The sequence below is a fragment of the Camarhynchus parvulus genome, chromosome 3, assembly GCF_901933205.1.
Source record: "Camarhynchus parvulus chromosome 3, STF_HiC, whole genome shotgun sequence".
NCBI classification, from domain to species: Eukaryota; Metazoa; Chordata; class Aves; order Passeriformes; family Thraupidae; genus Camarhynchus; species Camarhynchus parvulus.
In genome coordinates, this window is record NC_044573.1 from 55,441,070 (window position 1) to 55,466,762 (window position 25,693).

The 25,693-nt window shown below is 39.9% G+C and overlaps 1 protein-coding gene across 2 annotated transcripts in view; it reads right to left on the reverse strand.

Moving 5' to 3' along the window:
• Nucleotides 1–25,693, reverse strand: part of MTHFD1L (methylenetetrahydrofolate dehydrogenase (NADP+ dependent) 1 like) — a 145,406-nt gene that overhangs the window by 56,377 nt on the left and 63,336 nt on the right. For both annotated transcript variants that reach the window (XM_030945820.1, XM_030945821.1), the window contains 4 exons: nt 9,991–10,130; nt 8,268–8,309; nt 7,118–7,218; nt 6,545–6,722 (listed from right to left, as the gene is read on the reverse strand). In XM_030945820.1, coding sequence (XP_030801680.1) covers nt 6,545–6,722; nt 7,118–7,218; nt 8,268–8,309; nt 9,991–10,130 — 461 coding nt within the window. The remainder of the gene's footprint in view (nt 1–6,544; nt 6,723–7,117; nt 7,219–8,267; nt 8,310–9,990; nt 10,131–25,693) is intronic.

Genomic DNA, 25,693 nt, shown 5'->3' on the forward strand with positions numbered 1-25,693 from the left:
GAGATTTATTTTCCATTTCCCCAACTTTGAAATCCCAGCTGCGCGTAAGCAAATTGTTCTATGCAAAGACTAGGGAAATAATGAAAACAAACATGAAAGTACAGGGCTATCAAGAGCCTGCATCCACAAATTAAGACATGGAGTGTCAGAAAGACAGCTTCCAACCCTAGAACACGCAGTTCAGTGAAACAAGTGTCCAGACTCCACAGAAATCTCTTTGATGGGAGTGGGAGGAGTGGGTGGTACAGACCTATGGAATTCCTCTTTAATGTGGCTTCATTGCTAGATGTCTTACTGGCAGTAGAGGGGAGGGGGGAAATAGTTTAAAGCCCAGCATACGGTGCAGGGCAGCACAGCCTGCATTTCAGGATGAGAAATGATCACCATCAATTACCAGGAAAAGTTTCAGTAAGGACCATTTTATTTATTCCCACCCCAGCAGTACCTAAGGACTTTCCATTAGGTCCACACATGACTGAACTCCATGCTGTATAGAGAACAACACAGAAGCTATTTGCTTCCTAGACAAATGAGCAGAGGTATGTTGGGCTGCTCTGACATAAGATACACAATGGATGGGTTTCACGGCTTAGCAACTCCATGGTATTAGTAGAGGAAACAGAAAATACTCCTGTTTACAAACAATAAGAAACACTCTGCCTTGGGATGTTCTCCTGGAGGTTGGTATCCTCAAACACAGGCCACGTGAACCTTTCCTGACTGTGCCTTCCTCTTTGAGCTGCTCCTCCTCTTGCAGCACATGCACCAAGGAGCCTTCTCCTCCACTGATGGGGCTCTTCCTCCTCCATCACTCACAGCTCATTCTTGCCTTGGGAGGCCATGGATGGAAGAGCAAATAATGCACAGAGAACAGCTGCTGGCAGTTTTCTCTGTTTTGGTGCTGCCCTTAGACCCCTCTGAGTGACCCATTGTCTGTGACAGCTGAAGCAAAGACTGGAGGGAATGAGATAAGTGACAGCCCACACCACACTGCCACAGCAGAACAGAGGCAGGCCAGACAAAACTCCAGACTCAGATGCTCCAGATTTGCCCAAACTATTATTATGCTCCCAGCAGGGGAAAAAAAATACCAGGGCTGAGGCTGCTCACTGCTTGAATGCCTCTCTGAGAAGTGCTGCTACTCAACTTTGCTCCCAGTGGACGGTCCCAAGCTGAGAAAGCTCTCCTTTGTTCTGCAGGCTGGCCAGGCAATGCACTGCACTCTGCCAACATATTCGTGCAATCAACTTTCACTGTATAACCTGGAAATATTTTCATTTGTCATGATATTACCTAAAGGCATAGCACTGTCACAAAAAGTTGTCATCTGACAAATTTGGAAGGCTGGAACAACCCTTTCTCTTCCCTCCCATTTGTGACCTTTAGAGTCTCCAATTTAGTTTTCCAGTGCAGCATAAATCTGGTGATTTGAGGCTCTTCAATAATATTTGTCAGGTTACCATGTCATTTTTTTAAGGGGACGGTGCCAACTCACTGACCAGCCAGATGTGCTGATCCTGCCTCATGCCAAATGCCTGTCCTTCCCCTTTCTTCCATCTCCCCAGTGCCCACTCCACTCCAGCTGCTTGCAGGAAGGAACAACATATCTCTTAAAAACCTAATGCCTGCCTTCCTCAGACCTATGTTTCCATCCCAGGCTGAGGAGGGCTGCTCTAAGTCAAGGGAGAGCTCACCCCAGCAGAAGAGAGGAGACAGGACAGTGAAGGCAGGCCACTCAGCAGGCATGCATTAGTGAGGAACACAGCTTCCCCCTTCTCCTGATCAAGAACAGGCGCTGGAGCCAGAGAAATTTGGGAACGGGATGCATTTCCATCCTCTCCTTTCCTCCCCCTACTTATCTAAACTTACTTTTAATGGTTCAGTCAACTTTATTTTGAGTAATAGCTTTCTGCTGCAACTTAAAGACCCATACTTCAAGAAAACTGAACCCAGAAGGGAAGTCAACAGTGATAAGAGGATTGATATTTTGATATTTTCCATATGTAGCAAGAATATATATTAAAATAAACCGCCACAGATGATTTCACAAAGAGTTCAGGAGGCCTTTTAAACAAACCCATCTTTCAAACACTGAAGAGAAACACTCTGCAAGAAACCAACCCAACAGTAACTTAATAGAGATTATTGTGCAGAGGGGGCAAAAATCCATACTAAAACCACACAATACCATAGAATTTACTTCAATTACTGCCAATAATATTTTAAGCTATGTTATAAACTCTGAAGTCTATGATATGAAAACTCATCCTTGCTCCTGAATCAATCCCCCTGACCTGTGCAATTCCTAATACTGTAAGTATTTCAGGGTACGGTGTTTCTGTCCTTTTCTTACACTTTTACAGTGGAGATGGTGCAGGATTTACTTGTCATAGGTCATGTCTTGTATTTGATCCATGAAATGACTGCCACACATACACACTCCCAAAACCATATATGAGGTATTCTGTTCTCATTTCAAGCTCCCAAAAATATTTGTTCATCTCAAACAAATCCTTTCTATAATCAAGAATAAAAAAATATCAAACTACAAGCAGCAGCCATTAGGATAAAAAAAAAAAAGCCTGCTTAGAGAAACAAATAAAGAGAACCCAAAAAGCCATCTAAAACTGGAGTAAAGAAGAGTATGTCATAGAATGACACTCAAGGAAGTTTAAAGAGACCAAATTAGATGCTTCAAGGAATAAAATTAGCACAGTCTTCTAATTAGACTGGCTTGCTATGATACTGAACAGGAGCAGAGCCTGAATCCTGAACTCACACAACTGTGTTGTGTCCAATGTCTAAAATTGCTCATCTGGCACATGCTCAGGTTTCACTGGACAAGATGGTAAAAATGTATAAAGATACTTCAGAAAAAACCATCTGATTCTCAACTTTTAACCAGCATTTGACAGATCCAGAAAATACTTTCTTCTAGTGTTCTTTTCACACTATACACATTTGTAAACATCCTTCAAGGAAGCTTTTGTTTTCAAAGATATATTTGGAAATTACATAAAGCACTACAGAGATGAATGCATTTGGAAAAAAAATGAAACAAAGAGAGCCCACTTGACATGGGCTATCCTCTAAGTACATGTCTGACTGCACACTAATAAGATAGTTTACTGTCAAAGTTTGTTCTAACTAGATAGAAAGGATATAAACCAGTTTTACATATAAGGGTTTGAAGTTTTGTTTGTTTTTTTTTTTTTAATACCCTGGGTGTTGTTTTCTAACAGAAGATCAAAATATTGAATGAATCTGTTACAGCTACAGTGGTCTTTGCTGTTGGAAATTTTTCTAATTATAGCTAGTTCTGGACACAAATTCTGATGAAGTTTTCCAACAGGAAAACAAGGTGCATAGACATCACAGGATTAAATGGAGATGTGGAGTAAAGGGAACTGTAGAGCAATCTCATAAAGACAGACAGGTATATGAATGAAGTGGCAGTGGTTTTAAGCAGTGTTTCCCCTCTTTGACCTTCCAAAAGGGAAAGAAAACAGAAAAAAAAAACCCCAACCACAGTAAATCCTGGGGAACTTGAGGCAATCAGGACTTAATATTATTCAAGTAACTGGACAAGTCTGACAATCAGATAAGGGATGGAACTATGTCCTTTCACTTACATCCCCTTTAGGCACAATGAGGGGGCAAATAATTTGTCTGAATCCCATTTTACTGCTTCCTATCTTCCTTAAATTTCTTAATTTTACCCCTTTGAACAGCAGAAATCACACCTCAAAATTGTTACAACCCCAAAAAAAAAAAATAGGGCAGGCTTATTTGGGAGAGGTGGCTTTCCTTCACTTCTCTGTGAGCCTAGTAACCAATTGACCTACATAGTGTAAAAGTGGCAGCATTGCTGTTTCACTCTCCTACTTCCAGCTGCTTCAGTCTCCATCCTTTGCACAGTAAGGATGAAACAGAAGCCTGAACTTTACACTTTTCTGTTTTTGTTGGCCTGAATGTACTTTTTTACAGTATTTAAAAATCTTTATATGTTTTTATAAAATCCCTTCACTGTATTTTTGAGGCTTAGAGTACTTGTGTGAAGTTACAGGATACTAAGTTGATGTAAAGATGTGATTCATTCCCTTTGTGCTCATGCTGCTTATGCAACACAGCACGAAATGATGTGTCTGGGAAAGACATTAAAGTGGGAATCAATCTGATTTTCTTTACAGGCAGGGTCCACCCCTAGCAATCCTTTTTACTCACTTGTACCACCAGATTGTAAGCTACACAGTGGAGAGTAACACCAGACCTTTAGGATGAGCCTTGTCCAAGGTTAATGCACGATCCCTCTAACACAAGTGTCCAGTGAGGAAAACTGTAACATTTATTTCTCAAAGAATTTTTTTCCCCATTTTATTACACGAACCCTATAAGATGATAGCCACAGTTTTCAGAGAATCTCAGTAGAGACAAACTTAGAAAGGCTTATATATTGTCCACTTTTCAGCTGTAAAACTGCTGTATGGGCAAAATGCCTTGACTACACGCTGCAGCACTAATATTCCCAACACATTTCCATCCATTCTATCAGGGCAGGGGTTAGTACTGATATGGGTTGGCTGGACTACTGACATTTTGTAAAACAGCAGGGGAGGTGGAAAGAAAAAATAAAATGGGTGCAACAGATACAGGGTGCATATCAAGGAGAAGAGAGAATGAAAGATGACCGTAGGGCATATCTACCTCAGGCTGAACTTTTTTCTGGAGAGAAGAATCAAAACAGGAACTTCCAGCCATTTAAAAGAATGAAGCTAAGGTTCTGTTGTAAAAAAATAGCATTTGAACATTTTCTAAAGAAACTTAAATAGCATGGGCACAGGATCTGAAACTTGACAAGGGCTTCCTTGGAGCCAGAGAAGTCTGTTTGGCTGCTCAGATTTAAACCCACCCACATTTGGATAGCCAGGAAGGCCCTGAGAAATCATTTGTATAACCTCCTTGGCAATATGTCCTTCCAAATGTTCTGCCAGCACAGTGGTACCCCAGCACCTCCAGTGCTGCCAGGGGTCCAAGCTCCTCTTGACAGCTCACATCCAGCTCACAATGCTGGGATTGTTACCTTGCAGACAACTGCAACAACAGTCTCCAAGGCATGGAAAAAGAGTCCCTAACTCTGGCAGGCATAGGATTGAAACTTGGACCACACTATCCTTTGTTAGGTTATCTAAGGGCTAAGCAAATTAGCCCCAAAGCCCAAGCAAGGATCAGAGGAACAATGATAGGTGGAGGAACCCTCTGTAGGGTAATCACTGGAAAAACCTAATCAGTGAAAATTAGAGCACCCTGAGCCTGTTTCCTATGACAATCCAAGGGGAAGATAAGACCATTGTGCTTGGTGTGAAATGCACCAAGATGGGTCAATAGGGAAACTCTTTGATCAAAACCTTTGCAAATGAAAGGAAGTGATTGCCTACAGCAGCACAGGACTCTATGGGATGTATGAAAAAGCAGATTTTGGGACTGTGTGAACCTTATGATGGGATTTTCAAAGAGGATACTGGGAATGTCTAAAGATTGTTTAGTGGAAGGAGCAAAGATGGGAAAAGGGAGCAATCAAGGTGGATTGAAAAGGTGTAAGCGTGGAAAGAACATGAGAGAATAGAGGGAGAAGGGGTCAGTTGTGTGTAAAGGTGTCTGGCCAGTAGTCTGACTAACTGAGCTATGTGCTTGAGGACCTCTCTATTAATATTAAATCTGGTTTCTGACTGCCTTTTGTGTGGGTGTGCTCTCTGCTCTGTACTAGGAGGACAGAGAGTGCAAAGAAAGGGCTGTGCCCAGCAGCTGTAGTGAGCTGCAGTCCTCAGGGGCTTGTGGACCCTGGTGCCATGAGCTGGAGCAGGACAGAAGCCCTGGGGCTGCTCCTGCATAGACTGAGGACCTGGGGCCAGCAGCAGCAGCAGTGACCCGTGTATTGTGTGCACCATACTGTACTGGCAGACTCCAATCTGATCACTGGAGAGAAGGAACAGGACTGGGTCACCTGTGCTCTTTGTGTTCACCTGAGAGCTGGCTGTGCAGGTAAGGGCAGGTGAGGGCAGTGCCTCCTTTCTGAGCTGGCTGGGCTGGGCAGATGTGTGGGATGAGCATGGATGTGCTCCCTATCACATCCTTCTCAGACAGACAGTGAATGCTTCAGGAAGCCACAACCTGGTGACTGTGGGACAGCAACTACATCTCCTTTTATCCAACTGACAGGACAAATTCTGTCATTGTGACATCTTTGGAGAAGTCTCCCAAATTAATCAGTGAGTGTTCCAGCTGCACACATACCTTTATGTTAAACATGAAAGTATCAAATGTGTCATTCAATGCACTAAGTAACAATCATTACCAGTGAGTATCCTGCTCCCTGATTAGACAAGCCACAGATAGGCTTGTTCTCTCCAGCTTGTATGATTTTAAACCAAGGCAAGTTCCTTTCCAAGTGTTTTGGATAACTTTGTTTCGATGTTCTTCTTGTTTTAAATCCAACTCTGATGCAGAATGCATTAATTAAAAAAAAAAAAAAGAAAAGAAATCTTACCTCCAAGCTGTAGAGATATTTGAAACTGGTTTTTTGATTGGCTGCCTTTTCCACAGCTTGAGCTAATTTTACTGCTCCTTTACCACCAGCTGACCAGTGATTGCAGGGTACAGCATCAAATGCTCCAGACTCCTTTGCAATCTTACACACCAGATCAACCTCAGCTGGAGAGTCAGTTCTGCCAACCAAACAGTCTTGTCTCATTATTTTGTTTAATTAGTTCTCTGTTACAACCTTAGCCTTATTTTACCATCAGCAGTGGTGAAGTAGGTGTATATATAGAAATTGTGCCATATACATAATGCATTTATGTACAGCATATGTATTTACATGTTTCAAGAAAATTTTGTAATTGTTATAGCTAATTAACATGGAAGATTATCAGCTCTGTAATAGTATATATTTTTTTGGTGGTTTTAGAACATTAGGAACAAGCTAAAAACTTAAATATCTTTATATTCATGATGAAAAAAGGAAATTCTTTAATAGCTTCTTTGTTCATGCCAAATTGAATAATTAAAAAACCCAGAAAAGTGAGGAATTTGAACAAGAGCAATGAAAGAACAGACTTACTTGAAGACATTCAGAGCAACCACAACAGGAACTCCAAAGAGCTGAGTAATTTGAATCTGTTTCTGTAGATTACAGCAGCCATCAGCTACCAGCTGGAGGTTCTGTGCAATTGAATAAAAATTAATGGAAATGGTAAGATACATAAAGTCTTCTCCAGCCAAAGAATTTTCCATAAATTCAAGTGAACATAAACAGTGCTGATCATGACAGTTGCAGGCAAGTGAAATTCTTCCAGACAAAAGTATTCTGGCACTTATCAATTCTCATTCCAATTAAAAAGCATCAGATATATTTAAGTAACTAAGCAGTGTCCAAAATTTGTACATGAACCCATTGCTCTCTTCTGAGACACAGGAAGATGGTGCAGCTGATGACTGGTTGCTTGTCATGATTATGAGATGTTGGTCTGCTGTTTGCAAAGTTTACAAACAGACGGCAGTAGTGGGGTGGGGTTGGACATACAGATGTGTCAGGTGCAGAGTTCGTATAGGCACATACATAGACTACCCCAAGCACATTACTGGATTTCCTTATTTACTCTTTTACCTCACACTTTGTAGGCCTTGCCTTAGTTGTAACAAAACACACATCCTTAGCTTCACACAAGCAGAAGACCAGAACTTGTCTGAAGTGACAAAGAAAACAAACCAGCAGAATTCATTCTTTGTTTGAAGGGTGACTCCAAATGTGAAGCATAAACATATAAAACTTTTTTTTAATGAACAGGTTATGCTATCATTAATTTCAGGGAGCGTCCTTGACCTCTACACCATGCTGCTCTTGTGCTTCTATAAATGCCTGTGCATTGATCAGCCTGAAAACTTAGTGGCCCTGGAAAAACTATTGAAAAAAGGTTATTTTTCAGTTATTTCAGTTTGTTATTACAATCCATCAAGCAGTCACATACGCCATACACCTAAGAGGGGTAACACAAAGGGGCTGAGGGAGGATGAGGTAGTTTTAGTTGTTGGCAATGCCCATTAGAGATATTCCCTGAATGTCAGCTTTAGAGTTTAGAGCAGGCTATTGTCAAATCTGAGGCTGCACACTGTCCAGCCAGAGCAAGGAAAAGTTCTGATTCTCTGTACACCCTATTATTTTGTTCCTTTAAACAACACTCTCTTTAAAGTTTTATAACAGTTCCTCTTACCTCTTCTGTGTATTCTTTCTTCAAGGGGGCTCCGGCAGTTACCTGGGAATCAAACAAGCAAAGTCATCACAGATTGATTCTTGTCATAACCCCAAAGGGTCTGAAGTGCAATTTTGCTGGCTTTCTGTACTGCTAGTTAACCCATACCAGTGCACACAGTATCACAGCCTGACTGCAGCTTGTGTTTTATTCCCAGTTGCACCAGCACACAAACAATAGCAACACCTCCTATTGTATGTGGCTAGCAAGACACAGGTAGTGCCTCAGCAATTAGCTGCAAAAGACTACTAGGGGAGGCAGCTGGATCTCATTCTACATGTTGTTACAGCACACCAGCAGTGCAAAGACAATAGGCAGCAATTTCCAACAGCTGAAGAAACAACAGCAACACAGAAGAACATAATCTTTGATGTTCTTTAATTACTGCCCATGGCAAGGAACTGCATGCAAGTAATTGGTTGGAAAGCACAAAGGTAGACATGCAAAGTGCATCACAGGGATACTGGGACACTGTGCTGAGTCTCCAAGGAGCACATAATATCAGTCCCAGGCACCAGACTTACTTTTGTCTCTAGCATTAGTCCTTTTTATAGTTAACCTCCCAGTAAAAGTATCTGGTACTCTACATGCCTCACTGATGAATGCATCACATTTGTAAACAAATGAAACCTTTAAACTTCTAAGGACGCAAGTGAGACAGAAATAGAGACAGTTATTAAGACATATTTAAGTCCTATTTTTGCTAGATTGAGTGATAACACATGTGAAAATATACTTGCCTTGATTGGGATGGAGAAATATAATTCAAAATAAAGAAAACATGCATCAGAAGTGTACTAAAATGATAGAAAATTATATCATTTCATCAACCTGAAAGACTGAAAAAGGGTAGCTCAGCTTTAACTCTTAGAGAAGATTGGCTGTAAGGGAAACCATGCCTTCTAAAATTTTGTGGCTGTGGAAACAGCTCTGGTATTTTCCCCCAGTGCGACTGTTTCCCTGGCAGCATCACTCTCCAGCATGCTGCTGGGCAGATGAAAGTGCTCCTAGGAGTTAAGTGTCTCTCTGCTTGGCTAGCACAGTCTGATCTGACTGCACATTTGGGGAGCATTTCTACAATCAGTAATCTGTAAAATCTCTTTGTGGCTTAAGACAGCAAAAAATGATACACTGGTGACTCTTGGTACACCCAGAAAACACTTGCAAAATTTCATCAGTTACTTCAGCATCCCCAAGGGAATTAATCTGAGCAAAATAAAAGGACATAAGGGGTACCCATTACTGGAGGGAAAGAAATGTCAAAATCTTCACTAACAATGTTCTCTACTTCTATTCACATACTGCAACTTGAACTTGTCTCATTCCTCCTCGGCTGTCAAATTTCCCAGCCTGTGATGACTTCAGTGCACTTAAAAATGCTGTTTCAAAAGGCAGGGAAAATAATATCTATCTCTTACAGTTTTTTTTTAATGCAACAACCTTCTCTTCCTCTGCAAGATATAGTACTTCTTCAGAGCTCTTTTGTCCCTCATCTTTCATTTGCGGCTTAACATTAGTGATAGCATTAACTTTAGTGATAACATCTATACAATGAGGTATCTCCAAAGGGTTATCTAAATACTGCCTCATAGACTAGCCCAAGTATTTCTTAAATCAAGGTATTTCACTTATTTTAAATATTAGCAACAATTCGATTTTTTCCAAGAAAGGTGCAAAAACTTACATTTGGCCCACCTCCATGCATCTTCAAAGCTCTCACTGTAGCAACAAGTACAACCACACTGGGAACCAAGCCAGACGCTCTGCATTTGATGTTGAAGAATTTCTCCATCCCAATGTCAGCACCAAAGCCAGCTTCAGTTACTGTTAAACATTAAAAAAACAAAACAAAACCACACATTAAACATGCTTTTGGTTAAACACTGGGGGATATTTCTACTTCAGCATACAGTGCACTTAAATACACACCAGTACTCAGTTTTGAATGAACTTTTAAATAGAGGTCTATTTACATTACTGAGTCTGATTAAAAACTAATTCTCAACTCAGAAATAAATTCTCTTATTCTTATATGTACAATATGCCATCAAAGGTAGTTCCATGGGGGCAGAAACCAAGCAATCTAAATTAGTTTGAATCAAAGTACTTAAAAATACATAATACATAGTCCTCTAAAATCACTGTTTTGGTGCAATTATGTGTAAAATTATTGCAAATTCTCAGATATAAGACTTTCCTATATTATTCCTCCTCCTCTGATTTCACTATTGATGTGCTTTCATCACCACTAATGAACCTGAATTCTCCTAGGTTTGCAGAACTTCTGGTGATCTCTTGCTTTTGTGGAGAGGATGTTTAGTTATAAACACAAACCAGCAGTTACAGCCACATCTTAGTGTTGAATATGCTGTTAAATAACTAATTTAATAATGGGATTTTGCACCAAAGAAGTCAGACATGAATGTAACACGAATCAAGAGAAAAATCTGTGCAGAATTAGGATACACCTGGCAAAGCATGTTTAGTGGATGTACAAATAAAGAGAAGATAATCTGTATTAGATACCAGTCTCTTCAGAGTGAATTTGTTCTGATTTGTCAAATAGAAATTATTTTGATTGCTTCTTTTAAAATCCAAGTAATTTCTTTATATTAGACAAAGACAAGCACAGAGCAAATAAAAAAAAATAAGGGATTAGATCTCCTGTTGGCTGAAAATTTACTGATGCAATGATTTCCCACCAGAACACAATTAAGAGCTGGGCTCAGTGCACACCTCTCAAAGATGTGAAGGGACTTTCAGGCAGACAAGTCAGGGCAGGAAAACAACTTGCTCCAGAGGCTTCTGGACCTGACTCCATGCAGGGCTGGTAATATGTTCTCATAGCCCAAATCAACTTGCAAAAACTCATAAATTCCCTTCTCTTTCCCTCTTGACAGCAGTTTTGTCTCTTATACTGAGGAGGGGAAGGGACCACAATTGGTGAACATTTCAAAATTGGCAACCTTCAGCAGGGTCAAGGAGGAGGACATACAGATCTGCTCTGTTGCTGTGGCAGAAAGCATCTCACTGTTGGCAGCCAATGCACTTTAGGAAGTCCCAACATTTGTCCTAACCCCACTGGTCCTGTTCCACCTCTTCTTCGTTTCGCACAGGCTGAAACAATTGCCTGGATCTGCTCTAGGGAGGAAATGGCTGCTGGGGCTGGGAGAGGAAGCAAGTAGTAGCAAACAAGGGGGAGGGCCTGCTGGGGGGAGCAGGGACCTCTTGAAATAGTAACATGGCAAGTGTCATGATTAACGTTCTCCTCAATCACTGCAATAACTATATCATCTTTTTCTAAATAGCCCTGAGAAAAACAGACACACCAAACATGGGAAAAAAAAAATGTTTACACAAATGCAGTAACTCATAGGAGCAAAGCTAATGCCAGGATAAGTCACATTAAAAGCAGAGCCAGGGATCACATTTCTGCTTTCCAGTAACCCTCATTCTTCTTCTCCAGTCTCTTATGTGGCATAGGGTGATTAATGGGAACCCTGAATTAGGAATATATAACCGCGATCAATCTTTAATATAAACAACAGATAAACTACCAAGTGCTTGAGAGGGTGGGAAAATAATTTGTCTCTTACAGAGATTGCCAGCACATATACATAGCAGTCTCCTAACATTTCCAAACAAAGTTTCCAGGGAGTTAATCCATTTCATGCCAAGACTTTTCAAGGGTCAGCTTCCCTCTGAGAAAAGGGGGATTGCAAGTCTGCCTTTCAGTGGGAGAAAAGCAGAGAAGTCAGCATTCCACAGCAACTGCTCGCACCTCAAGCCACCCTTCAGGCAGTCCAGGCAGCCAGGGCTGTGTGTATTCCATATTCTCTGCAATTTTCCCTTTGATACAGAGGATAAAATTCACTTTTGCCTAAAGAACCCAAATACTGTGTCAGAGTTCACCAGAGTGGGTGCTACAACATGGAGACCGGGATTTTTTCATTGGAAGTGGAGGAAAGGGAGACAGACGTCAGTGCTTTCTCCAGAGTGCGGAAGGAAACAGGATGTAGTAGAAAAGCTGCCTGGATGAAAGTTGCAACTCCATTTTATTTCCTCCAAGGAATATTAAGAAGATAGAATAACATGCCAAGCTATTATATTTTAAAATCTTTGTGCTGAAACACTTAATAGAATTACTTTCAGATTGTTTCCTGCTTTCAAATGAAAGCGTCAATGAAAAACACAGACTACAAATGGGAAGTTTCAAACTACTCTAAACTTAATGATCATGAGATAAAACCAGCTAATCACTTTAAATATAACAACAGAAATTGAAAGTAGTACATGGGGAGCTAATCACTTTACATGTAACAACAGAAAATTAAAGTACTACACAGGTCCATTTATTTTGACAATAATTTCTCATACATAGTTTGTCAACAGAAGAGAATCACAGGTGAACTCACATAAATTTTGGGCAACAAACATCTACTTTAGTAGCTGTGGCCTGCTGTACTTCAGCTGAAGAAAAGTTTATGACACAAGCACTGCTACTGCCTACATTTCTGCCAGAGTCAGCTCCCCCCTCCCAGATGCCAGTTTATCCCATGCCCTGCCAAGCAACCATTTCCCAGCTCCATGAATCACAGCTACCCGGGCTGCTGCCCTGAAACCAGGTAGGGGGTTTGTAATAGGTACCAGCATGGTGTTAATTGCTTGCCTTGATTTCCAGGCCACAAGCACAATTCCAATGCAGTTTTAATGAAAGTAAAGAGGTAAATGATTTGCCTTCAGCAAGTTCACAGAAAACACACAGGAATTTGCACTTCCAGGCTGAGAACACAACTCCATGGCAAACATATACTAGATCAGTGTTATTACAGTCCCAGGCCTTGTTTTGCCTTCTGAATCCCCTCCTTGTACTGACAAGACTCAATGATGAGCTGGACAAGTGCTAAAAGATTATCTTCTGGGTGCAATTTTCAGTCAGTACAGTTCTCTGGACTCTCACTGTGTCGTCACATAAAGCGCAAAACTTAAAGTGCAAACCTGTTGTTTGATTTTGTGCTTCAGTTTTAGAGCTTAAGCATCATAAAGAACATTGGAACAAGGATTAAAAATTAAAATTTCATGTATCAGCAGTGCTGTTAGGAACACAGGAACTGAGTTTGTGGCCTGGAAATCAAAGCAAATCAAAGTATCAGCACTACCATTGCATTACTGTTAAGAGTGGGCTATAGGTCAAACCTAGCAATTAATTTACACATATATCAGAAATAAACTGCATCAAAATGATCAAATAAGGTCAAATAATTTATTCTCATAAAATATCCGCATGAGTGTGACCAAAAGCAGCTCATTCTTGAACATCTGGGTAACTGCGGGATCTTGGGTCAAAAAGCCAGCAGGCAAAGCACAACACGCAATTGCTACAGGTCTTTCAATGGATCATTTATGTGACATCTACTTCACCCACTCCTGCTACCAAAATCATTAATAAACTATAGTTTTCTTTCAGAGCAAGAACCCAAAATATCAAAGTTAGGTAAGGGGAAAATGGGGAAGGAGAAGCCCATAGGGGTGAAATTGGGCAATAGAGAGAAGTCTGTTGGGTGGTGCAAAGTCAGAACAAACTCTCTTCACTGGAGTCTTTAATTCTACTTCAGGGTTCAGGCAAATGAACAAATCATTCTCATGGTTTTGTTTCTCGTTTATAATTATCATAACCTCCTTTATGTAATTACTGCCTTATCAAGGACATCTGGGAATCACCTACATGTGACATTAGCTTAAATAGACAGTGTCGTGTGTTAAGCAGCTAATCAGATTTCACCATCATTCTTAATACAAAATCTAATTTTTCTCCATCTAAAAATACATCTATCTTGCTAAAGCTGCATTAAGTGGTTCCACATTACTGTTACATTGACATAGTGCTTAAAAGCCTTACAGAAAGTGATGTTTAGAATATTTTTCAAAAAGCTATTTCACCCACAATTGAACTTGATTCGTATTGAGGGTAATTTCTAATGAAAGTATCTTTTCCCTAGTCAGCCCTTTGTATCAACAAATCAATGTCAAAGCATTTGTACTATAAAGGGCCAAGTCAGATGCACACACATGAGGCAAAGCTTGAGGACGAGTTGTGAGCCTGGATTCTTGAACAATGTAAAAGGAAATGGAAACTCTGAGCTGCAAGTTGCCATTTACTCTCCACATGTAAACATATCTGTTCTAGTGCAGCTGTCTGCTGGTAAACTCAGGAAAGGAAGAGCTCAAAGTCACAGAAGCACATGAACTGTGAACCTGGAGCTGGAGATATGCTAGCTATAAAGTACTGACATGTTCTTTTTTAAGTGAAAAATATCAAGGTGCACTATCGCCAAAATAAACCAGGATGATCACTGATTTCTCTAACAGGATATCATATTTTTGTTAGTATAGCTAGGGATGAATAGCCAGATGTTTGTCTATTCTGACTCTAGCAATTATTTGATGTGAACTTCCATTATTATGACTGATTTTGGAATGTAACAAATACTTTCTTCTCCCCCTCCCCACTCCCCCAACAGAGGGAGTTTTCCTGTTCATTTTTCTTTCCACGCATTCTCAGATGTCATGGAACACAGGAACTCACTGCTACCACTGCTGAACACAAAGTCCAGCAGAAAACCACACATGAATATGTTAAGCCTGAACATTTTCCATGCCATGAAGAAAATATTTTGCACTGGTTGTTAAAATTTTATGTTGTTGTTGTTGTGAAGTCTAGAAGAAAAGGTAATAGGAAAAATATTTGCCCCTAAATTTAACAGACCATAAGCTAATTGGATGTAATCTGTACTTTCCATCTTTTGCTAAAGAAAGATGCCAGGGCAGTATTTGCCCTGCTGACACCAGGGCACTAGAGGTTTCTGATTGTTGACACCCAATCCATGCTTTTGACTGAACCAGCAGATATGGCAATCCATTCTGCCTTCCTTCAAAGGAGACATTATCTCCTTTGGCTGAGCCTCAGGCCTCAGCTAACAGTCACTGCCTGCTGGCAGCAAGGGCTGCATAGGAAACTTGGCTCCCAGGAATACACTTAATTTAAGTGCTGGCTCCCTTGGGACTCCATAACAAGCTATTTCAATCTTTTCCTCAGAAACATTTATTTTTCCATAAGAAAGTAATTTTACCATTGAAATGCAGGGCAGCTTTAAATGAGAAACTAAAGGTTACCTCATAACCTCTCACAGTTACTCACTTGTAATATCAATTGCTGTTAACTTTCCAAGAGCATCCTATACATTAAACAAAAGAATATTCAGAATGATTCATACAGATCATTCCCAGACTATATACAAAAAAGAAGTACAGAAAATTCATTTATTTACTCCAAGCCAGACAGGTGAAGAAAACTTTTAAATCTCAGTCCTCTGACAATTAAGGATACAATTCGTTTTTGTGGGTGTTAAAGGCCTGTTTATGTACGTATGCTGCAGATGTTGGACTTCAAATTCAGGGTGGGAATCAAACTGAAAACTCCAGGAGCTGGCAGGAGCACTGTGCGACAGAAAGAATGCTCTGCACATCTCCACAGCTCTGCTTGCTTCCCTGCCTTGAAAATATGCAGAAGTGCAACTGCAGTGATTCCTGCCTCCAAACCACCAATTTAGGGCATGGTTTTACACCGCGGCTGAACCAAATGAGCACCCTGACTTGCCGAAAGGGTAATTCTTGTTCATTCTTAAGTCTTCTACCTTTCTCTCCTGCTCTGTCCCTGCTGCTCAGATTTTTTTGGCATCCATTTAATTGGAAGGCAAGCTGTTGCAATTTGCTAAACAGAAAGCAAAAACATGCAAAAACACACACACACAAAAGAAGCTGCCACTTTTTCCACTGGGCTATCTTTGAATTAGTTGAAGTAAGACCAGACAAGTATCTGAACATGTTCAAACAAGCAACAAAAGCAAGGGAAGGAAGGAAGATACATTTCAGCAGTGGAAAACTTAATTCTTCCCTAGCCACCTTGTCAAACCATATTCTGATACTTGGAATGTAAAATTTGACATTTTCTTGCAGCTCACTATAGTAATGAGCTCATTATTTAAATTTATTACTAGAGATTAAAAACAGAAGATGTCTTACAAGTCACAAATGATTCATTCTAATAGAAACTAAGCGAGCTGAATGTGGCTTCATGGGCTACACGTTTCTTTGAATCGCTCTGCTAAGCCTGCTGGGTTTTACAGTCACTTTCTCTTAATTTCTGTGTCCTATACTCATGTAAAGATCTGTAACTCTTAGGCTAAGTATCATGAACTGCATAGCTGAATAGATTAACCAAATATATGGAGTCCTCCCCTCCACTTTTGTAACCTCCTTCTGTTACAACATTAACCAGAAAAATTCAAACAAAACAACTGTGAATTTTAGGTTGCATCCTTTCACCATTCATAGCACGTTTTCTTTGAGGTAACAGAGTAACATTTGCTCATAAGACAGATGACCATGTTTGGAGCACAATTAATGGCACAGGAATAAGGCAATTAGATTACATACTTAAAAGATCACCATGGTCTTTGGCAAAAGAATTATTAGTCTTCTGGTAATTACAAAATTAAAACTTCACCACCTCTCTATTTAGAGTTTCGTGGAAGGAATAAGTAACAGCAGCATTGATGGCTCTTCATTTAAGACCATTCTTTTACAATTCTGCAAGGAGTACATTAACTTATGGTACCCACGTATTTCCCTAAGGGCTTAAAATAAATTTCATCACACTTAAACCATGTTACTCAATGCATATCTCACTACCAGACTTTCATTTACTTCCACTTTTAAAAGATCCAGTTGGCTGAAGCACCTTTCATCAGAAACTGCTTTCTGTTGAGCTCTCAGGTTTTGGGTCCTTCTACACTCCCCTTAAAAAAGCTACTGGAAATGGACTTTGAACATGCTTTGAGAATTCATGTTACAAGCATCTGGAAAACACTAACTTCAAGGGGCAGGCAGAGAGCCTGAAAATTTCTTCCCTGGAAAAGTTCTAAGCATTTCATCAAATGGTCATGAAGCAAAACACACTTTAGCACCAATACTGTACTGTTTTGTGAAAAAGAAAAGAAGGGATGCAAAGAACCCTCTTCTTGAGACAAACCACCATTTCAGCACATGCCCTGGAAAAAGACATACTTTGTGAAGGGCAGCAGAAACACAACCAGGCAATGGGTGATGATACAGGTCGTGATGAGGAACACAGAATTTTTACAGCTAGACAAGATACCATCAGAACCTATCACAACTCCGAGACAAAATCCATTTAGGCAGCACCTCCCACCACATGCTGGGCTGTGGGTGCCCAGGAAATCCCTCTGCCAGATGCCCACGCCACTCCTCGCCCTCGTCACAGAACAAAAGCATCTCTGCGTGGACAGCGCAGGAGCGGCGGCGGCGAATGCCACACAACAAAGGGCCACTGAATCACGATGATCAATGTTGCTGTCACTGGCGCAGCCACCCGAGGCATGGCAGGCACGGAGTCATCCATCACCGCCGTGTGAGCCCACCCCGCAGTGCATGCAGCCATCCGCCCCGGGCAGACCCCCCCGACTCCGCACACACTTGCTGAAGCATTCTCCACTCCACCCTTCTCTAATCCGGGGAGCACTTGCATACTATGATAATCATTTTGTCCATCTTTTCTGTGTACCCGTGTAATGCATCCCTCTCCAGGAAGGACAAACAGGGTCTGGTTTTATTTCATCCCACTTAAGTCTTTGCTAGGAGATAGAATGCCTTCCTCGCATGATTGGCCTGGGAGAGGACACCAACAACACTCTTGACAGCACAACTACATCTTTTAGAAATTCATGGGAAAGGGCATCTCCTGTTATGTATCCCCAGGAAGAAGAGTATTATTCCCCTGCATGAGCAGTTTGTCTTCATGTAAAAATGGCCTAGCGAAACATCTGACACAGAGGTTGTAAATTACTCTACAAGATCACCTCAAGACCTTTGCTGGAGAGTGGAAATTATTCTACAAAGAGTGCAATATGTGTGTATTAAGCACATACAAACTTTAAGATATCAATAAACAGAAAGACATTCCATGGAGACAGAGAACACCAGGTACTCTTAGTAATATTTTAGGAGGCAGGAAATAATGCCTAGTGTGAGAACGTCCAGCATAAGCCACAGAAGAGCAGAGGAGGGTAAAAGAAGCAAAAGAAGCAGGCAGGTAAAGCCCATGGTGCTGCACAGACTTCATGCAATAGCCACATACATGGTGAAATGCAGCAGAAGCAACTTCAGAAATCATGGAAACTTTTCATGGAAACTCTCCAGTACTTTTTGCAGGTAGGTTTTAGTTTGGTTGTAATCACCTGCATTTTTAAAATACAATATTCAAAACTGGTATTTGAACCTCTACTCAAAGTATAAGATTGATGATCTGTGTCAAACTTATATATTTGCTGTTTTCCCTATAATTTTTGGATAAGGAAAAAAACCTCAACTGGTTCAAACTGCAGTGGAAAATAATTGTGTCTGTTAAATGATATGATGTCATGTGTAATTTATCTTACAGAAAGAATTACAAGCTGAGGAGAGAGGCAGTACTAAGGTCACACACCAACAAATCCCATCTTCCTACATGGAATTCCCAATTAAAAAATGCAGTCAAAACCAAAATCAAACCATAATTCTGCTGGTTTACATAACAAATCCTTGCAACTGCTCACAGCTAAATCAATTCTTTAATGCCTATGGTGAATTTATCCACTTAACCACAATCCATGTAATCAGGGCAACAGAATTGCCATTGCAAACTGCCCATTACAATTTCTGAAATATTTTTACATTATTAGTTGTGCCTCCTTACTACAGATTATAAATTATTAATTTTTTTTTCAATTCCTCTTCATAATTGCCCATCATCTTGTCATCTTAGCTACTCTATCATCCTTTAGCCCTCCCCCACATTTTTGTGCTTTCTTGCTCCTGGTGCAGTGAAGACCCCCAAAACATACACTGAATTCCTAATGGGCTTCTGGGCAGGTTGAACCCACAGCCCTTGATTTATGAAGCTGTTACTCAGTCCCTTGGGAGCTCTGTTTGAGACGCTGTAGATGGAGGCAGCACAAAGATACCGTGTCCTCATGCATGTAAAGCATCTGCTTGTCCCTGAAGCTTCATTCCCACTCAGGGCTTGCAGCCAGTGCCAAGCTGAAAATATTTTAGAAGTGTGTGCCTTATTCCTGCAGGTAGCAAAGTAGAGGAGTTGAGACTGTCAGCTTCAATAAAGCTGTCAGCATAGAAAGCCAACAATAAAGGGACCAAAAAATAGGCCCATCATGTAAAAGACAGGTAGGCCAATCAAATTTTTAAAAAGGCTGTAACCTACATTTTCTCTTATTGTAGTAATCTAATCTGTTTCCTCAGTCAAATCAAATTAATTAAACAGCAGTTTTATAAAACTGCAAAATTTAAATTACAAGGTCAGAGCATTAAACTGACCCTGAGATACCATTTTGGATATTAATCTTTTCTTTTAATGTATTATTTTATAGAACCAGAGAGCAGCATTTGAACACTTTCAAATACTGTCAGCAGCTGACCTTCAAAAGCACCTTGGCTCTTTGCCAAAACACCACTCTTCCCATTAACAAATCATACTGGCCATACATAACCTAGCATTATTTGCAATGTCATTAACATGTTCAAAAATGGTTTAGAAACAAATTTACATCCCTAGACATGAATTCTTGAACTTTTCTTTAAAGCTAATCCAATTAGATTATAAGATCAGATATGTAAACCAACATACTTTGTGTTCTCAAAGAGAAATAACAATTTTTCGGTAATTATTTTCTGTTAAAATACCCAGCATACAATAATACATATAGTTTGTTGCCTGAAAACTAAAAAACCCAACAAAACAACAATTTAAAGTTAGTATATTTTCAGAGAAATCACAGTATTTTTTTTCTTTTATATTGTATTACCATAGAGTACTTCATTTCTGAGGAAAAAACAAAACATCTGTAAATAAAAGTAGTTAGAAACCTTAGCATCTGCACTTTTCTTCCAGGAACATCTAAAGACATAATCTTAACCTTTTCCCCAAACCACATTATTTTAACTGGGCTCACAGAGAGGGCAGCACAGGATGAAAAGAAAATACATCAGAGTTCTGATCCTGAATAAGAAAATGTAGCTTTAAATAATGGTTTTAGAAGCCCCTGTTAAGAGAGCTCTCAGTGTGCCTGAGCTTATGGAATACTAGAGGAAAACAGAAAATCAACTCTGCAAAATGTAAATTTGTACTAGATGATATGAAAACTTTGCCTACTATAATTACCGTAATCAGGAATGGAAATACATGTATTTATGTCCTTTTCACATTCCATGTTTGTACTGACTTCTCTGGAGCCTTGATGAATTAAATCAGCCATTCCAAAAGTAAATATACAAAATATATAAACAAACATTGCCCCTTCAATACATGTACATTATTAACAACTTTAATTATAAAAGCTTTCAGAAAACAAAACACTTCTGCCTGCAGATTCAGAATGAGTCAGAAAATAAAAAGCAAACACCGGTTTCTCCAACATGATGTAAATATCTGAAGAAACCTAATTCTTACACAAGTTGCACACAAAAAGAACATTAGGTTTCAGGATCAAAAGGTCAGTAAACCAAACCAACAAAAATCTAATAAAGAGCTAGCATTTTCAACTGATATTAAAAATAAACCATCCACTAAAATTAAAATTCAGCCTTTGAAATGGGACTTGAACCCTTTATGCATACTCTGCCCTGCTGACCCTTGCTAAAGGGTGTAAGTCAATATGAAATACTCACAAATGGAGAGAGGATGATGGATTTCCTGCCAAATAACCCTAAGCAAAAGTAACGCTGTTAGCTGGGGAGCCTGCTTTTATTTCCTTTGCCAAGTGATGAATTAAGAGAACTTCCTAGCATACATGATGTTTTACTGTTTGCAATTTTTTTAACCCCTGGTTCTTTTCTGCTTATAAATAAAAATAATACAACCAGTCGGCAACAAGAGAACAAAAGGAACTGCTTCTTATGTGTTGGGAGTTTTAAGTCTGGGTAAGATTGCTAACTTGGGGAGGGAAGGGAAAATGAAGAGAAATTGCAATGTCATCAGTTTCTACTCACTAGAATGGTATTTTATTTATCAGGAACAGGGCAGTGCCTCTACTTTCTGAATGAATGACAGATCCTTCCTATCTATTTTTACCTCTGGGTAACTATCCTGAGACTGAGAATAATGGATAGCCCTTAACAGTTGTACACTCCATTTAGTTTATGAATATCACTGCCAGAGGAAAGAGTTGTGTTAATCTCTAACATGTTGCAGAAGAGGTCAGCATACAGGACATTAAAATGCCATGTCAGCCAGTAAGTAAATTCCTGGATGCATGTTTAAGTACTGGCAGCTGCCGTGGCTCTACAAAAGCCCTGTTACCCTAAAGTTCCTGTTACAGCAGTGCCTGTCATCTCCCCGTTTGCTATGGCGAGACAGTTTTTCCCCCAAGAAAGTTCATAAACTGAAAGAACACATCGAGAAGAATGGGATTACATGTGCAGCCATAGAGGCTGAAATTACTTGCTTAAGGCCAGAAAGCCAGTCAAGGATGGAGGTGGGAATAAGATGTATGGCTCCTGTCAGGCACTGCAGTGCCACAGCCTTGTGACAGATCAGGAGGTCTCCATCAGAGACTGTGTGCTGTTGGTGGCAAGCAATGGGCTCGGCAGCTTTGTCTCCTTGTCTTTCAATGGGCCAGAAAGAGGACACAGGACAGGTTTCCTCATGGCATCAGCTCCTCAGGAGCCAGCCAGAAGGAACACTCACACAGCCCTTCCTGCCTCCCCATCATCACAGCAGCACATTCCCCAGGTGTACAATCCCATCCCCAACACTATCTCACTGCATCTCTGTTCTGCTCTGAAAACCCATGTGAAGGGAAGAAAACATGGAATTCTCAAATAAAGTACACACAGCCAGTTCTCTGCTTGTTTGTGACCCAGCCAGCTCAGCAGCAGTGTGACACCTCATTCAGCACACAGCCAACACACATGTGCCCCTGCACAGCTCCTAGTCTGTGAGAAAACCATTTAATTCCTTTTCCAGTGAAGGCACAGAGCAGCGTCCATCCACCCAGAACAATAAAAACCCCGTTGAAAATAACTGTGATAAGGCCACGCTATCTCTTAATTATTTTCTGTCATGTAACCACTAAAATTTCTTTCTTCATACTGAAATCAACCATTAATTCAAAATTCTCTAAATGTACAAATTAAAATGCCTGGTCTCTCACATGACATCTGGCATGAGAACAGTGGTAACTCCTGGTCACCAGGAAGAAAAGCAGTCAAATAAACAGCTTTGCTATCCTGCAGGGTTAACTTCTCAAGTAGAAGATAATGTCATTATTAATTACATAAGCTCTAAAAGAGAGGAAAAGACAGAGCGAGCTGCTACATTAGGGAACAAGTGTCAGAACCTGCAAAGGAAATGCAAACAAATTACAAGGGTCTTCAGCCCCACAAATTAAAATAGAGAAGCTAATGATGTGAATCTATTGTAATATATTAAAAATGGAATTAAAACAACAACATACACAAGAGCTGAATGCACTTCTCTTAATAAAGTGTGAATCAGAATTTTCAAAATCCTGGAAGAAGAAGAAAAATACAAAGCACAATGCTTGTATCAACATCTTAAATAAATTCCTTTTCTTTTGGTGCCTCGTGCTTAAAAAGTATCAAAACCTATCTTCAAGTAATGGGGGGAAGTCTGAGCGGCTACAGATTGATGGTTTTGTAACAGATTTTTAAGAGAATAACTTAAAAAACCCGCTGAAATAAGTAACAAATATAACCTTTGTCTACCAAAGGGAGGCCATGCCAGATTAAAAGCTTTCTCCTGTGATGAAAATATGACAAAATCTCATCAATGATGAGGAACAGAAGACCCTGCTTCAGCAACACATAGGAGTCTGTTAACCAGGCTAGAGAAACATTACTACATGATTAAGGGGAGAATAGGCAGCCACCACACGAGAACTGTGGGACAGGAGAGAGGACCAGCCCCAGGGCTCCCATTTACTATTTGTTAAACCATGTCCACAGAAAGACTGAGCAGCACTGATGGAGTTTATTGGCAATGGCAAAGCTTGAAAAGGTATCACAGGCGAAAAGGTTTCTGTGGATTTATGAAGAATAGAAATGGAATAAAAGCTATTTGCAGTAAAGAGTTACTGCCATTGGAGAAAAGTGACAAAAATCTGACCTACGATTTGGGAACTTCATATTTGCAAACATCAGGGAGGAGTCTGGGAACCTAGCAGTGTTTTCAGTCAATCACAGTCATGTATGGAAAACGTGTGCTTGAATAGTTAGAGACAGTATTACTAAAAATTATCACTTGAGAAAGAGAGGACTAAGCCGTAACACCGTATTACAAAATGCAGATCAAATGAGTCCCAACTGGCCATGGCAAGAGTTAAAAATCCTAGGTGGTTTCAAACAGGAGCTAAGTCAGTTTATGAAGGAGACCACTTGATAGGCTTGTCAGATAAAGCAGAGAACTCAGCTAAAAGGCTGATGATTTATAATCACATGTTATTTTATTCCTGCAAATTGCTCCTTGCAATTCTGGATATAAACAGCAGATTTGGGAACAAACATTTACAAATATGCTTTGTAGCAAGGAAAGACTAAGTGAATTTCCAACATGCTTTTTAGATTTTTTTTTTAATGAAAAAAGGCAAAATCTCACTACAAGACAGTCCATAATTTAGGAGGCTTTGTCTTCAAAATAGCACCACCTCCCTGCCTGGGAAAAACATAACTTTTTTATGCCAAGTGTGATATTTGTCAGACATAATTCAATAGTTCATGATCAATACCAACTATCAGTTTTGAGTTCAGCTTTGCATAATTTATAGGATTTCAAATTAATTCAGCTCTGAAATACAGTGATATATGATAATGAAGTCAATGCTAGGATGCTTCCTTATACACAAAAACATTCAGGACAGCTCTCTTCTACTCAATCTTTCTTCTCAAAAGATTTCTATTGCTATGTATGCTAAAGAGCAGAAGAAAAAATTATAGAAATCTGCAGTGACAAGATAGAGTCAGAACTTTCTCAAGGACTCTGAACGCACAAAAATATAAGAAAATATTTGTTTCTCATAATAATTGATATTCCACATAATAATTGATAAATTATTTCAAGACTGTTTTAAGCACTAAAGCAAATCATTGTCACCTGACTTCCAGTTGCAGCAAGCTACAAGCAACATGATTTGCATCCAGATTATTTGTGACAAGACAGTAAGTAAACTCAGCACGCAGGAACTCTGACTTCATGCCAGTGAAGAAAAACAGATTGCACTACATCTCATCTCTGAAGACTTTCCTGCTTCCTGGCAAGAAAATTTGCTAAGATTTTAAAAGCAAGAAGGACACGATTTTTTTGTTCCCACTTTACAGCAAATGAAAGCAATGGAGTATTACTTTTACCTCAGCAGCTGTGAGGAAAGTAATAAAAAGGGCAGCCTGGATGTGAATGGCACCACCACTCAGAAGTGAAGGGCACAGATTCATGGATCTTCTGGCAGTAATGGCACCTTATTTTGCAGTTTGTGGTACCACTGAGACTTGTATTATTAGACCATGACTTTAAGAGCCTCACAGCAATAGCAGCTAACACAGTATCACCTTCCCTCCCCCCAGCCCGCTGTCACAGTTGTGCCCAGCACAGCTGCTTGAGCAGCTGCACTATGAATGGGGTCAGAAAAATACCGTAAAGTTCTGAACATCCTTCTTCTAGTTTGCAGTATACAAACTAGATCAGAGTACACAAACTAGATCAGAGTAGGCAAGCAACACCTACACTGACAATGCTCTCAACCACCCTGTACCATGAAACCTTAGCCTTGCTTTAACCCTTTAACAGGAACAGCCACATTGTTCAGAGAGCAACATCCTGGAATGCAATTGCACTAAATGCTGGGTTTTTTTTGGGAAAGTAAGAGCGAAGAAGTCAGAGATTAAATAATGCAAGCTAGAAAGATGCTGGGCAGATTCTTAAAAATTAAAGCTTTCTTGAGGGTCACTGCATGGAATCCCCTTCTAATGATATCAAGCAAAAAATATTAAAAATAAATCCTTGAACTTGACATTTAAATGTAATAATATCACATTACTAGTGGCGCCAAGAGAAGTTTAGCCAAAGTATTTGGGCTTTATTTCCTTTTTTGGAAGAAGAGTACACAAAAAAATGGATTGAAGTGTCTTATGACATTGAAAAAAAAATCTACTGAAGATTATTCACTTAGTGTATTAAACACATACAATTTTTATAAACTTGTTAAACAATGTCTGCTCTGAGAGTATGTAAAATTGATAGCCTT